Raw genomic sequence first — 13919 nt, forward strand, 5'->3', positions numbered from 1 at the left:
TCTCCCTGTTGTGGCCTCTCCCATTGTGGAGCACAGGCTCCGGACGCGCAGGCTCAGCGGCCATGGCTCACGGGCCCAGCCGCTCCGCGGCCTGTGGGATCTTCCCAGACCGGGGCACGAACCCATGTTCCCTGCATCGGCAGGTGGACTCTCAACCACTGCGCCACCAGGGAAGCCCCATAAGTATATTTTAAGAAATGTAATCTAAAGGCAGCTCTCCACCAACCCAGTTCTATAATTTTATGGCTTCATTTGCACTTAATCACGAATTCACCCACCTTGCACTCAGTGAGCCACTACAGTTACACGAATGCTAATAACAATAACAACTAATGTTTATGGAGGACTTTTTGTGCTAGGAACTGTCCTGAAGGCTGTGCATACATTATCTAGTTTTGTTCATACTACGGGAGACCCATATTATCACATTCACGTATATCAAACTCTAATTTACCTTCTGTGGCTGGCCCAAGGCCAAAAGCCCGGAACTCCTGAGCTATGGCTACTTGCCTCCTGCTTCCAGCCACGTTGTCTTTTCTTTTTTTTTTTTTTTTTGCGGTACGCGGGCCTCTCACTGCTGTGGCCTCTCCCGTTGCAGAGCACAGGCTCCGGATGCGCAGGCTCAGCGGCCATGGCTAACGGGCCCAGCCGCTCCGCGGCATGTGGGATCCTCCTGGACCAGGGCACGAACCCGCGTCCACTGCATCGGCAGGCGGACTCTCAGGCACTGCACCACCAGGGAAGCCCCTCGTTCTCTTTTCTTACCTCTCTGCACCCTCCTTTCCAGAAGAGCCACGAGGGCTCCTCCCCCTCCCTCTTGCTACTTTGTTTTGGAAACCATGGCGACCAACGATTTTCCCGCTTCTATCCTGGCAAATGGGCGGGCACTAGGTTAGATGACCCAGTACGTAACCCCGGAAGTGACTGACTAGTAACAGTGCGGGGAGACAGAAACGTGCTGAGCGAGGGGCGGAGCCAGAGAGCTGACGCACGCCCTCCTATAGGCTTCGTAGCTCCTCGACTGGGCGGAGCTTTACCAGTCAGCCCGGGCAGAGTAGCGACCGTCGCGCAAGCACGCGCTCTCATTCTCTCAGCCTCTGACGGGGAAAGTTAGCTTTTGGGAGCGGAGAGGGTACGCAGTCACCCCGCAATGTCTGGTGAGTTAGGTCAGCCGCAGGAAGGCCCGTCGCATTCTGGGCTCTATATGCCGAACCCTGAGGGAAATGAGGCTGAGGTCCAGAAAAGTGTGAACCAAAGGGTCGGTGCCCCAAGGCGCAGGTCCTGGATCCAAAACGTTCTTGAGCAAATAACGGACTCACCTCGCCAGTGTAGCACCCCGTCGGAGGTGGTGCCTGTCGCTGTTTTGGCCGTCCAGAGGTACCTGTTAGAGGGTGAGCCACGCGACATGGAACCTAAACCTCCGCTTTATTGCTATGATGTGACGATCTCGGACGGGGTGTTCCGTGAGAAGTGCTACCTGGACCCCAGCCTGAATTTTCTCGTATATAAAAATATTCTCAAAGTTGGCATAGAAGTGAAAATTTCCAGAGTCTCGTGTATTTACAACGAGAAAAGATTAGGCCAGGGGATCCTGTGCATAGATAACGTCCACTGTGGGGAGTCCCTGGACTCTATTTCTTTAGAAATTCCCTTCAGAAATAGAGCGCACCGGGAAATCCCGGAGAGGCCGTTAAGAGGCGGAAAGAGCCATTACCTGGCCCTGTGGAATAACGAAGATCCATATGGAGATATCTGGTTAAGCAACAAGCAACCTGAAGAGCACAATTTTAACAGTAAGTAATTGGAGGGAACGACGGAGGGGTTAAGGTTTTCGGGAGCTTGCTTTAATGGGAAAGGAAACGAAGGTGCTTTGGTATTGTTAATTATAAGCCAGGAGTGGTAAGAGACAAGCTTTGATGGGTGACGGGGTTCCAGCTCGCGTCTTGCTTTGATTGTAAAAGTGGCCATTCAGGAAGTGTCCGAATACATCTTAAATTTAATCTGACGAACGTAGTGATGTTGCAGTCAGTATTCCTCATGTGTTCGTTATACATTTGACTACAGTGGAATTCATCCTAGTTTTAGTCCCATTCCAGTCGTGGAAATAGTACTTTCTGTGTTGGTTGGAAAGTGTATAGATTTGAATTCGGCATAAGGGTTGTAAATATTTGTGGTTTTCCCTGTTTTAACTTTCGTTCAAAAAAGGATGTTCCGTGATTTATTCCTTAATAATTCACATTTAATGAAACGACATTTTCTATACCTTTTAGTGTGGCAGTTATGTAAACGTTGTTTTTTGAATGTGTGATTTTGTGGGAAGGCTTGGAATTCTCATTTTTATGTTTCTTATTACTTACCACGAACAATACTAACCTGAAAAGTTCAGTTCTTCTGTTTCAGAAGTAGGAAGTTAACCTGATAATGCTAGCTCGTCCGTCATCAGCAAATGCTCTAAAATATATTTTTATCTGTAAGAGATGGAATAAGGGGAATGATAGTACTACAGTGAGAGGCCCGCGTACCACGCACACACACAAAAAAGTGTAAGACCCAAGTACAGTAAAGTGTTGATGACAAAATATAGAATTGGGTATATTGGTGTTCTTCTCAGGTTTGCTGTATGTTTGAAATTTTTAATAATAAAATGGGTGGAGTAAGAGACCCTTTTTGCCTTCTTGTATGCCTTCAACTTTCCTCTTAAAATGGGGAAAAATGAATTATATTACATTTCATGATTTGTTATTTCCACTTCTCTCAAACATCTTTAACGTACATCTTTTTATACACTTTTCCATAGTATGGATATACCATGATTTATATAACCATGCCCACATTAATGGGTAATTTATAATTTTAGGCAGTTATTGGTTTTTCAGTTTTAGATCCAGTGCTGAGCATCATTAGGATATACCTGTATTTGTTCACTATATGCAAGTATTTCTGTTGAGTGGTTGGCTTCCTAGAACTGAAATTGCTGGGTTAAAGAGTATTTGACTTTTTTAATTAAATGGATATTGACAAGGCAGCTTCTTAAAAGGTTGTGCTAATTTACATTACCACTAACATATATAAGACAGTGCCCAATTCCCTGTACTATTATTTTTAATTATATGTTTTGATTTTTTCTAATTAATTTGTAGGATTTCTTTGCTAATGGGTATTAAGTTTTGTCTGCCGTATTTTGCAAATTATTTTCTCCCACTCCGTTCCTCTTAGTTTTGTGGTGCGATTTTGTGCTTTTAAAACTTTTCTATTAGGTGTAGTGTGTACACAGTAAAATAGAAGAGTCTTAAAAATACAGCTATCTATATATATCTGTATCTATATCTATATATATCTGTATCTATATCTATATATATATCTGTGTAACCACCCTCCTAGATCAAGATATAGAGCATTTCAAGAACCCCAAAAGGCTCCCTCTTCTCGTTCAATACCCTATTCTAAAGGTACCAATACGATCTCAGAGGCAGCGGTTTAAAAGGGAAGTTGGGGGAATTCCCTGGCGGTCCTAGTTAGGATTCCGCACTTCCAGTGCTGGTGGCCAGGGTTCGATCCTTAGTGGGCGAACTAAGATCCCACAAGCCGAGGGCGCGGCCAAAAAAGTAAAATAAAATAAAAAGGAAGTTAGACTGTGCCATTCTCCTGCCTAAATCATTCCAGTAGCTCCGCACTGCAAGAAAATCTAGACCTCCTAGCCAGGTGCACGTGGCCCTACGGCGGTTGGAGAACTGTCTGTTAAAAGCCAGATAGTAAATCTTTTTGTCTTTGCGAGACCTATGGTCTCTGCTGTAGCTATTAAACTTTGCCATTGTTTATGGAAAGCAGCCACAGAAAATATGTAATTACATGGGTTTGGTTGTGTTAAAACTAGAACTTTATTAACAAAACCGGGCAGCAGCCTGGATTTGGCCTGAGGGCTGCAGTTTGCGGAGACCTGCCCTACAAGGTGCCATTACGCGCCGCTCTAACCGCTCTCCTCCGCCATTTTGTTTTGGCCACGCCAGCCGCCTTTTAAATCTTTAAACCTCCAAGCTCTGTCCTGCCCTCAGGTACTTTGCTCCTGCTTTTTCCTCTTTCTGGAAAGTTCCTTCCCATCCTCAGGTTTCAACTCAGATATATAAAATATATTAGAAAAGGGCTCTCTAAAATATACATTCCTTCCGCATTTATTGTTATTACATCACCGTGCAAATGCCTTTCATAGAATTGGTAACACACTGAAATTATTTTCTTTTCTTTCTCCTCCCACTAGTTTGTAAGATCCAGTAGGGCAAGTGTGACGAAAGAAATGGAAGAACAGCTTCAGGGCTAACTGCACATTTTGGCTTCTGTAAGAAACTTGCTTGCTTGGGGCAGGAAGAACCGGGTTCCTGATTGGCTGATTCAAAATTAAACAGCTCCCTCCCGCCTTGGGGACTTCCCGCCCTGTGAAGGGTATACAAGCCTCGCCCAACTGTTAGTCGGGGTCTCACTCACTTCTATCCGAGTGGGACCCTGTCCGGACAGTTTGTGTAAGCTTCTATACTTGTACTTGTATAAATCCTTTGCTAATCTTTCTACTTGGTGTTGGTGATTCTCGGGTGTCCTTGGTTGGAACACGGGTCGCATTTACTGGGGAACTTGACTCCAGGCGTGTGGCTCCCGGACCGCAACACAAACACTCTTTTTTTTTTTTTTCCTCACTGCTGTGGGCTGTTTCTCCAATACCCAGAACAATGTCTGGAACATAGTAGGCATCCAATACAGGTTCATTGAATAAAGGAATGAATGAAATAAATTACATTCCTGGATTTTCTAATGTTGAACCACTTTTGTTTCTACTTAGTCATGCTTGTTATTGTTATATCTGTATATTCAAGTGAATTTGGTCCATAAGTTTTGTTATTTTTTAGGAGAATACTATTTCAGTTCGATTTTGATATCAGGTTAATTAATATTAGCCTAGTACGATGAGTTACTTGTTTTTCTGTACTTAGCAGAAATCATGTGTTCATTGAAAATTTGGTAGCATTTACCCCTAAAACGATTTGAACCTGGGACCTTGGGCCGGGATTGGGAATTGGGAGAATGATTCCTTTTCAGTTTTTTGAAAAAGTGGTAAAACCAATAATGCTTTTAGTGCATTAAAAGCATTAAAAAAGCATTCCCTGGTGGGCTTCCCCACCAGGGAAGCCCAGTAGTCTACATTTTTAAATCTCTGTCTTGTCAGTTACATCCCCTGATGCATTCCTAATGTTTGTGTCTTCACCCTTTTTTATGGTCAGCCTTGCCAGAGGTTTGTCCACTTTCTTGGTATTGAAAACTAACAAAAGACTTTTAGGGCTTCGCCTGGTGGCGCAGTGGTTGGGAGTCCTCCTGCCGAGGCAGGGGACACAGGTCCGTGTCCCGGACCGGGAAGATCCCACATGCCGCAGAGCGGCTGGGCCCGTGAGCCATGGCCACTGAGCCTGCGCGTCCAGAGCCTGTGCTCCACAACGGAAGAGGCCACAACAGTGAGAGGCCCGCGTACCACAAGTCTGTATCGGGGAGATGTTCCTACTTTATTTTTGCTGTCCTCTTTAATTCTTTTTACTTCCTTTGTTCTTTTTTTGGCAGCGGGGGGAGGGGTTCTACCTTGAGTTCAATGCTTGGTTCATTTATTTCCTTGTTTATTTCTTCCAAAAGCTTTTAACAGTTCTGAAATTTCCCATGAGTACTGCTTTGGCTGTATCCCCCAGGTTTTGAAGTATAGAAATTTCATTATTACTCCTTACTCATATCTTCTGATTTTAAATTTGAGTTCCTCTTTACCCCCAAAAGGTTAGAAAAAGCTTACTTATTAGACATGAAGTTACTTATTATATGAAGTTTTTAAATTAAAGTATTCCATATCCTTATTTTAAAATCTATTTTATTTACCCATTTCTTTGAGAGGAATATTGGCTTCTCTTTATGTTGGTGGTTTTGTTTATTTCTCAACATCTAAGTTTTCGATTTATATGTTGCTGTAATGTGTAAAGTTTCATAGCTTGTTAATATCTTGGTCGATTTTACTCTATCAATATAGAATTTATCTCTTAGTCCCCCTTTTTTTTGGCCACACAGCACTGCATAGGGCATCTTAGTTCCCCCACCAGGAATGGAACTTGTGCCCCCTGCCGTGGAAGCACAGAGTTTAGCCACTGGACCCCCAGGGAAGTCCCTCTTAGTCCCTTTTTGCCTTGAATTATATTTTGTATATTTTGATAGTACTGTTTACCACTTCCACTGTCTTTTAGTTAGCATTTAGGGCAGTGATTTTCAAACATGACTGGGCATCCATATTGCCTCAAAAGTGTTTTAAAATTCAGATTGCTGCACCCCATCACCAGTTTCTGATTCAGTACATCTGCACTAGAGTTTACATTTCTTTTTTCTTTTTTTTTTTTTTTTTTTTGCGGTACGCAGGCCTCTCACTGTTGTGGCCTCTCCCATTGCAGAGCACAGGCTCTGGATGCGCGGGCTCAGCGGCCATGGCTCACGGGCCCAGCCGCTCCGCGGCATGTGGGATCCTCCCGGACCAGGGCACGAACCCGTGTCCCCCGCATCGGCAGGCAGACTCTCAACTACTGCCCCACCAGGGAAGCCCTAGAGTTTACATTTCTAACACATTGATGCTGCTGGTGCAAAGGCCACACTTTGATAACCACTAGCCTAGTGTATGTATCTTTGTTCATCACTTTATTTCAGGTTTCTTTCTATAGCCAAGATTTTGCTTTTTGACCCAAATCATTTCTTTTTCTTTCAAGAGATGAATTTAATCCAATTAAATTTAATGTAATTAATGATTACACCTGTTCTTGCAGTCCTACTTTGTTTACTATATGCCATGCTTTAATTATTTTTACTATTTTTTTTTGCTTTCACAGGATTAAAATTTTTTTTCTTCTAGTGCTTTAGAAGTAATATATTATATTTTTATTCTCTTTAGTGTTTTAACAAAATCATTTGAACTTACATTTTATGTCAATCTCCAGAATTATTTAGAATTTATAATATTCTCCTCCTGAACAAGACAAGAGGTTTAGGACTCTACTTGATCATGATGTAATTTGGCATACTGCTACATTGGATTTGAAAGTATTTGATTTAGGATTTTTGCCATCATAAATATTTTGGGTTTATAGTTTTCTCTTTTGTACTATTTCTGTCATAATTTTTCAGGATTTATCTAAGTTTATAAAATGAATTGTTATAATTTCTACATTTTATTGTGCTCTAGAACAACTTATAGTTAAGAGAAAGAGCTATTCTTTGAAAATTATTAAAACGAAAATTGTTAAAAACCATATAAACCTGGTGCAATTTTGGGAGGTCATTATTTGTGAACTTTTTCATTCTCTTGCATGGTTATTGACCTGTTCCAGTGTTCTTCTGTTCCTTAGGGCAACAATATTGGTAATTCATATTTTTCTAGAAGATTATCTATTTCACTGATATTTTCACATTTAGTGATATATAATTATATATAGTAATCTTTAAGATGATTTTCTCTATGTTTATAGTTGATCACATTCCAAACATTATTTTTTTTGTTTGCTTTCTTCATGGTTGCACTTATTAAAGTTTTACCTTTTTATTAATTTTTCCAGGGAATTGGATTTGCCTGTTATACTGTTTTCTAATTCATTAGTTTCAGTTTTTAATCTTTATTCCTTTCTGTATTCCTTAGATTTATTCTTTTGCAGTGGTTTTCACTGTACGGTCCAAGGACCCCTAGGTGTTTCCCCAAGATCTTTTCAGGGGATTTTCAATGTTAAAAGTATTTTCATAATAATAATATTAAGGCTTTATTTACCTTTTTTTACTCTCATTCTCTCAGAAGTATAGAGTGGAGTTTTCCAGAGGGTACATGTCATGTGATATTGAAACAGACTGAATAAATGCCAAAGAAAATATGATTTATCCAGTTGTCTTCTACTAAGATAGACACTGAAGAGATTTGCAAAAATGTAAAACAATGCCACTCTTTTCACTAAAAATGATTGATTGGTTTTGAAAATATAGTCATTTTTCAAAAATATACCTTTTTATTATACATTAACAGGTTTATTATTGTTGTTTTAAAGGAATTAATGAATATTTTAATTTCTTAGTTTTACTTTATAATATGGTAAATATGATAAATATTTCCCACATAAACAAAAGCTTTTTGAGGTCTTCAGTAATTTTTAAGACTATAAAGCGTTCCTGGGACCACAAAGTTTGAGAAACACTATTGTATTGCTTACTAACTTTTTATATTGAATATGTAGTTTATTATTATTTTCATTCTTTTGATAATGAACCCACTTATTTCTATGAATTTACACAGATTCCTCATTGTCTATGTATAACCTGTAATGTTAACCAAGCACCTGTCTGATCATGGCTAACTGTCTGGACTCAATTGTAGCAGAAACAGTGGCTCTTACAACTGTGGTTTTATAAAACCATGTAGCTCTTGAATTTATTCCGGCTGGTAAAGGTGGTGTATGTGCCTTCATTGATGAAGAGTGTTCCACATACCTTCTAGATAATTCAGAGGTGATCTACAATTTGTTTGACCATATTTAAAAGGAAATCACTTAATTACATCACATCAAATATTAGGATCTGTGGGCTTCTCTGGTGGCGCAGTGGTTTAGAGTCCACCTGCCAATGCAGGGGACGCGGGTTCGTGCCCCGGTCCGGGAAGATCCCACATGCCGCGGAGCGGCTGGGCCCGTGAGCCATGGCCACTGAGCCTGCGCGTCCGGAGCCTGTACTCTGCAACGGGAGAGGCCACAACAGTGAGAGGCCCACGTACCGCAAAAAAAACAAAAAACAAAAACAAAACAAAACAAAATATTAGGATCTGTGATCCTGAGCTAGCAATGTATTGGGAGAATCTGGAGGGAAATTTACACAAGATATCCTAATACTGAAAATAGTGTGGCGGGGGCAGTGTTAATGGTACAGTTGTAGTTATAAAAGGCCATTTAAACTTTTATTGAAAAGAAATTACAAGAATGGTTTTCATGCCAAAGTTGAGTAGGTGATACATTATATAAATAAAAATGGAAGTGGAGGATGGCTTAAAGAAATAAATATTGGAAAAAATACAAATACACATTTTAAAAGTTGGAACTGTGGGCTATGAGAGAGCAAAATTGCAGATGGAACCCCTCTTAACCAAGGAAGAATAAAATTAGAAATACAAGTTAATCTTTTAAAGATGGTGAATAGCTTTTAAGCAGTTTTGGCACTTGCTAGCAGGCTTGGAGATTAAAACATTTCAAAGTAAATTATATGGCATATGAGAAGGTAATATGTGCAATGTAGAAAAATAAAATGGGATGGAAGATAAGTAAGGGGATCAGTTTTCTGTAGGGTGGTTATGGCTAACATCACTGAGAAAGTGACCTTTGAGCAAAACTTGAAGGAGAAGAGAAAGTCACTCGGGTATCTAAGAGGAAGACATTCCAGACCCAGGGAACAGCAAGTGCAAAGGCCCTGTTACAGGACCATGTCTGGAATGTTTGGGAAAGTTCGAACTTATACATATGAGACTAAGGTGAGGGCAGTAAAGAAATATATCATGAAACAATTCTATAAGTTAAATATATAAGTGCCATGGAAAATATTCCATGGCATTGAGTTTTTTGTTAAGGGAGGTAAGTTTCGATCCAAGTCTTCCAGGAAGTAATTACACAGTTTGATGAGGTAAAGGGCATTCCAGATGGAACATTCCATCTAGATGTGTTAGTTAACATAGGTGTTTACCTATATTCTAGTCACATAGTAAGTCATATATATTTTTTAGCTATTATTATTAGGGATAATATTTATTACTAAGTTTTATATGTGAGAAGTACACAGACTGGTTTAGCTGGTGAGGAGTCGCTTTGGGTATGATCTGGCTACCATTTTTAACCAATAAAATAGAATTTTGAAATTACCATGACATATTTAGTAGGATTTTTTTTCTTTTTTGTATTCTAGATACCAGAATAATTTCCCTTTCTCACCTTGAAATGACCTGGTCTAACATAAGGAATTTTCCTGCATTGCTTGTGAGAATCTTGCATAAATCAAAACTGCGATACTATGGAAAACCCAATAAAAAGATTATTGAGCCATACCAGGTATAAGTAGTGATAAGATATTATATGTTAATTTAGCACTCATAAATTATAACTTACAGACCTGACTCTTTATTAGGATAATTGATGTTTAAATAACATATTTTAAAGTTCAACTTAATAATTTTAAAAATGAACAAGCATATATTTCAAGATATTTTTCTATGGAGTTTCTTATAGAAAAAGAAATTCTTTCTGTATTAGCGCCCTTTAGTTCCCTTGATCCAGCTGGTCTCCTTCACACCTTTTTCTGTATCTTCAACTTCTTCTTCGTTACTGTGCTTTCTACACCAGCATATAAATATAGTCTAGTCTTCCATTTTAAAAAAGGAAAAAAATCTCCTTTGACATCAGGACTCCTGTATTCCCTCTGTCCTTCTCTTCAGGCAAGCTCCTTGAAGAAGTAGCCTACACTATATGTTTTCACTTTCTTGCCTCCCTTTTACTTCTCAACACAATTAGTTTGACTTTTTGCTTCAGCTGGTAACTCACCAGAGACCTTCTAATTGTCCAATCTATCTGACACTTTTCTGTTATCTTGATACTCTATGCCATATGGTGCTGATTTCTGTCCTGTGTTTTCTTTTAAACTTAACATTTTACTGTATTTCCACATGTTATCAAGAATTATTTTAGGTGCTTTATTAAGCTTTTATAGTAAAAGTTATACATATTTACAGGGAATTTGGAAAATGTATAAAGATATATTAAGCTGATAAATAATATCAAGCCAAATCTTACCACTCAGAGAGAACCACTGTTAATATTAAAGTGTATTTTATTCCCCTTTTTTATATGTGTATATCATATATATACACATATCTGTGATATCATATGTATGTCATAGATAGCACATCTATGCATATATGTATGCCTATCATATATTACATATAACTATGGCATATATCATAGTAAGTTATCTTACAAAATGGGAATCATATTGTATATAAAATTTTGTATCATTTAACATTTTCTTAAGTATTTTCTCATATTACTAAAAATTCTTCATTTATAACTTTTCATCATTACAGAGTCTCTCATATCATAAATTATTCAGTGATTCTTCTATGGTTTTGCTTCCTCATTCTTAAAATAAAATTTGAACACCCTGTAGATTAAAGTAACAAATATGCATGTGCTTTTACTCTTTTTTTCCTAGACTTTTTTGGAAGTTGCTGACAGTTCAGGCACCGTGTCAGTGATTATGTGGAATGCCCTGTGTCCTGAGTGGTATAAAAGTTTGCACGTTGGTTTAGTTCTTCTGCTTCAAGATTATTCTATTAAAAAGAGTCACCCCTTCAGGATGCAGCCTCTCCCTGTGGATCCACAGATCAAACTAATTTCTACAATGGGTTAAGTATTCAATGAATTTGTTATTTTATCACTATTTTGTTTGTATAAATTTGCAAAGTACCATATCAGTCAAAAGCCCTTAAAAATTACTGAAGCTGTTAGAACCTGACAGACTTTAAGTTCTTTTGTCCATAAAAATTTTTGAGCAATCACTTAATAAATATATTTATTATTGCATTTTTTAAGAAAAATCATCTGAGATATATATTGTTGATTAATGAGTGAGTGCCACTTGGGATGTACTTATTTTTCTTTCATTTTTTTGTATTAAAATATTAAATTAATGACTTGATAATTTTTTGTTACTACGAGGTGCTATTTGAAAAGGCTTTTGTCAAAATTTTATTTTGAAATAATTTCAAACTTACATAAAAGTTGAAAGGATAGTATGAAGAACTCCCGTATACCTTTCACACAGATTCAACAATTGGTAACATTTACCTTTGCTTTATCATTCCTCATCTACATATATATACACACATACACACACACACATATGTATTTATCACCTCTGAACCGTTTGACAGTGGCAGCCATCATACATACCCCTTTACCTCTAAACATTTCAGTAATATTTCACTCTATATTTCCTAAGAACGAGAACATTCTATTACATAATCACAGTATAGTTATCAAAATCAGGAAATTTAAAATTGATATAATACTATTATCTAACCTATGGTCAATATTCAAATGTTGCCAATTGCTACAATCTTGAAAGGGATCTTCCTGATTAGTATTGAAATCACAGTATTGACATCTTGGCATCATCCTAAGTATTTTGGGAGCATTAGAATTGATATAGTAAGTGATTGCTTTAAGATGTGGATGTGATTTTTTTTGCATTTCCCTTTTTCAAAATTGTAGGACACATCATTCAACAATTTTAAGCATTGTTTTTGGCTTGTCATAGTTTTATACTGGACCTTTATTTCTGTGTATTCTGAACTCCCTAGCTGACCCATTAAGCTTAATTATGTAAAGAATGTTCAAATAATGTAGCCTTTGTTCACTGTTTACTGAAATATATATTTAGGAAAATCTCATATGATTCTCTATTAAAATCTTAAGCATTTGGTAGACATCAGTCTTGCTGGATGAACAGGTCATTACTTAGATAGTTTGGTACAACCAGTCCATAATCTCATTACTCTTTATTACAGGAGAAATTAAACTCATATTGCTATTGAGACTTAATTAAGAAAATGTAGTAAAAGTTGGCGAGAGGAAGCTAATTCAAAATGTGTATTATTGTGTCTGCCAATTTATAAATTCTTTCCCACAACAAAGCATCTCCAGGTGACAAAATTGCTTTAGTAAAAATTGAGACATGCTTTGTCAATAACAGATAAAGTAAGTAACTTTGTTGATGTCACATAATAAATCACTGGCATAGTGAAAATTGAAACTTAGTTTTCCTGATACCTAATCTAGTGTTCTTTTTACTAAATACAGTGTTTTCTGGTGTAAAGAAAATTAATTTCTATCACAGTTTTTATGTGTCTGTGGACAAATCTAGAAATGTGTCTGTACTAATAGCTGCTTCTAAACCTTAAAAACATATGGAAAGTGGGACAAATGACAGCATGTGACAAGTAGATACAGCCATTAGAACGTAGCAGTGAAACTGATTGAGCTGTATGCTACCTCTGCTACATAGAATTATAGGGCCAGATTTTCATAATGGAAACTCTCTTTTTAGGATATGAGAAGCTATTTACATTTTCAAGTGAATAATTGCAAATATAGAAATCGTTTTTAAAGTGAGAGCCTTGATGAAAATATATTGAAAATGTGCCTTTTAGCCTTTACAACAGTCTTACTTACTAGTGTTAGCATCAGTCTGTTATTCCATACCTTTTTGATAAATAATAGGACTTTTTCCTCTTTATCAGGGATCAGCAAACTATTTCTATAAGAATCAGACAGCGAGTACTATAAGCTGTGCAGGCAGTATAGTCTTCTTCACAACAACTCAGCTCTACCTTTATAGAGTGAAAGCAGCCAGAGATAATATGTAAACGAATGGGCTTGGCTGTGTTACCGTAAAACTCTATTTGCAAAACACAGGCATCCATCTACAGGCCATAGTTTGCCAAGTCTATTTGTATAAGTAGATGTCAATACTGGCTGTACATTAGTATCACTTGGGGAGCTTTAAAGAATCATGAGCATCCCACCCTCAGAGATTCTGAATTAATTACTCTGAGGAGGGGACCAAGACATTGGTGTGTCTCTAAAACTCCTCAGGTGATTCTAATGTACAGCCAGGGTTGAAAACTATTGATATATAATCTTTTAAAACCTCAGTATGATTAATGATCTTTTGAAGGGAAAAAAAGTTTTGTAAACCATGCTAGACACAAGGGACACAAAGATAAGTAATATAGAATTCTCCCCTTAAAATTAGTCTAACAAGGTAACATATGTAAAATGAACAAA

At 37.9% G+C, this 13919-nt stretch overlaps 1 protein-coding gene across 2 annotated transcripts in view; it reads left to right on the forward strand.

Annotated features, from left to right (window-relative positions):
* Window positions 1–1130: 1130 nt before the first annotated feature.
* The window catches only part of RADX (RPA1 related single stranded DNA binding protein, X-linked), a 61820-nt gene continuing 49031 nt past the window's right edge, over window positions 1131–13919 (forward strand). For both annotated transcript variants that reach the window (XM_007468497.1, XM_007468498.1), the window contains exons 1-3: window positions 1131–1793; window positions 9985–10127; window positions 11284–11476. In XM_007468497.1, coding sequence (XP_007468559.1) covers window positions 1151–1793; window positions 9985–10127; window positions 11284–11476 — 979 coding nt within the window. In that variant the 5' untranslated portion in view covers window positions 1131–1150. The remainder of the gene's footprint in view (window positions 1794–9984; window positions 10128–11283; window positions 11477–13919) is intronic.

Source organism: Lipotes vexillifer, unplaced genomic scaffold, assembly GCF_000442215.2.
Source record: "Lipotes vexillifer unplaced genomic scaffold, Lipotes_vexillifer_v1.1 scaffold358, whole genome shotgun sequence".
Lineage (NCBI taxonomy): Eukaryota > Metazoa > Chordata > Mammalia > Artiodactyla > Lipotidae > Lipotes > Lipotes vexillifer.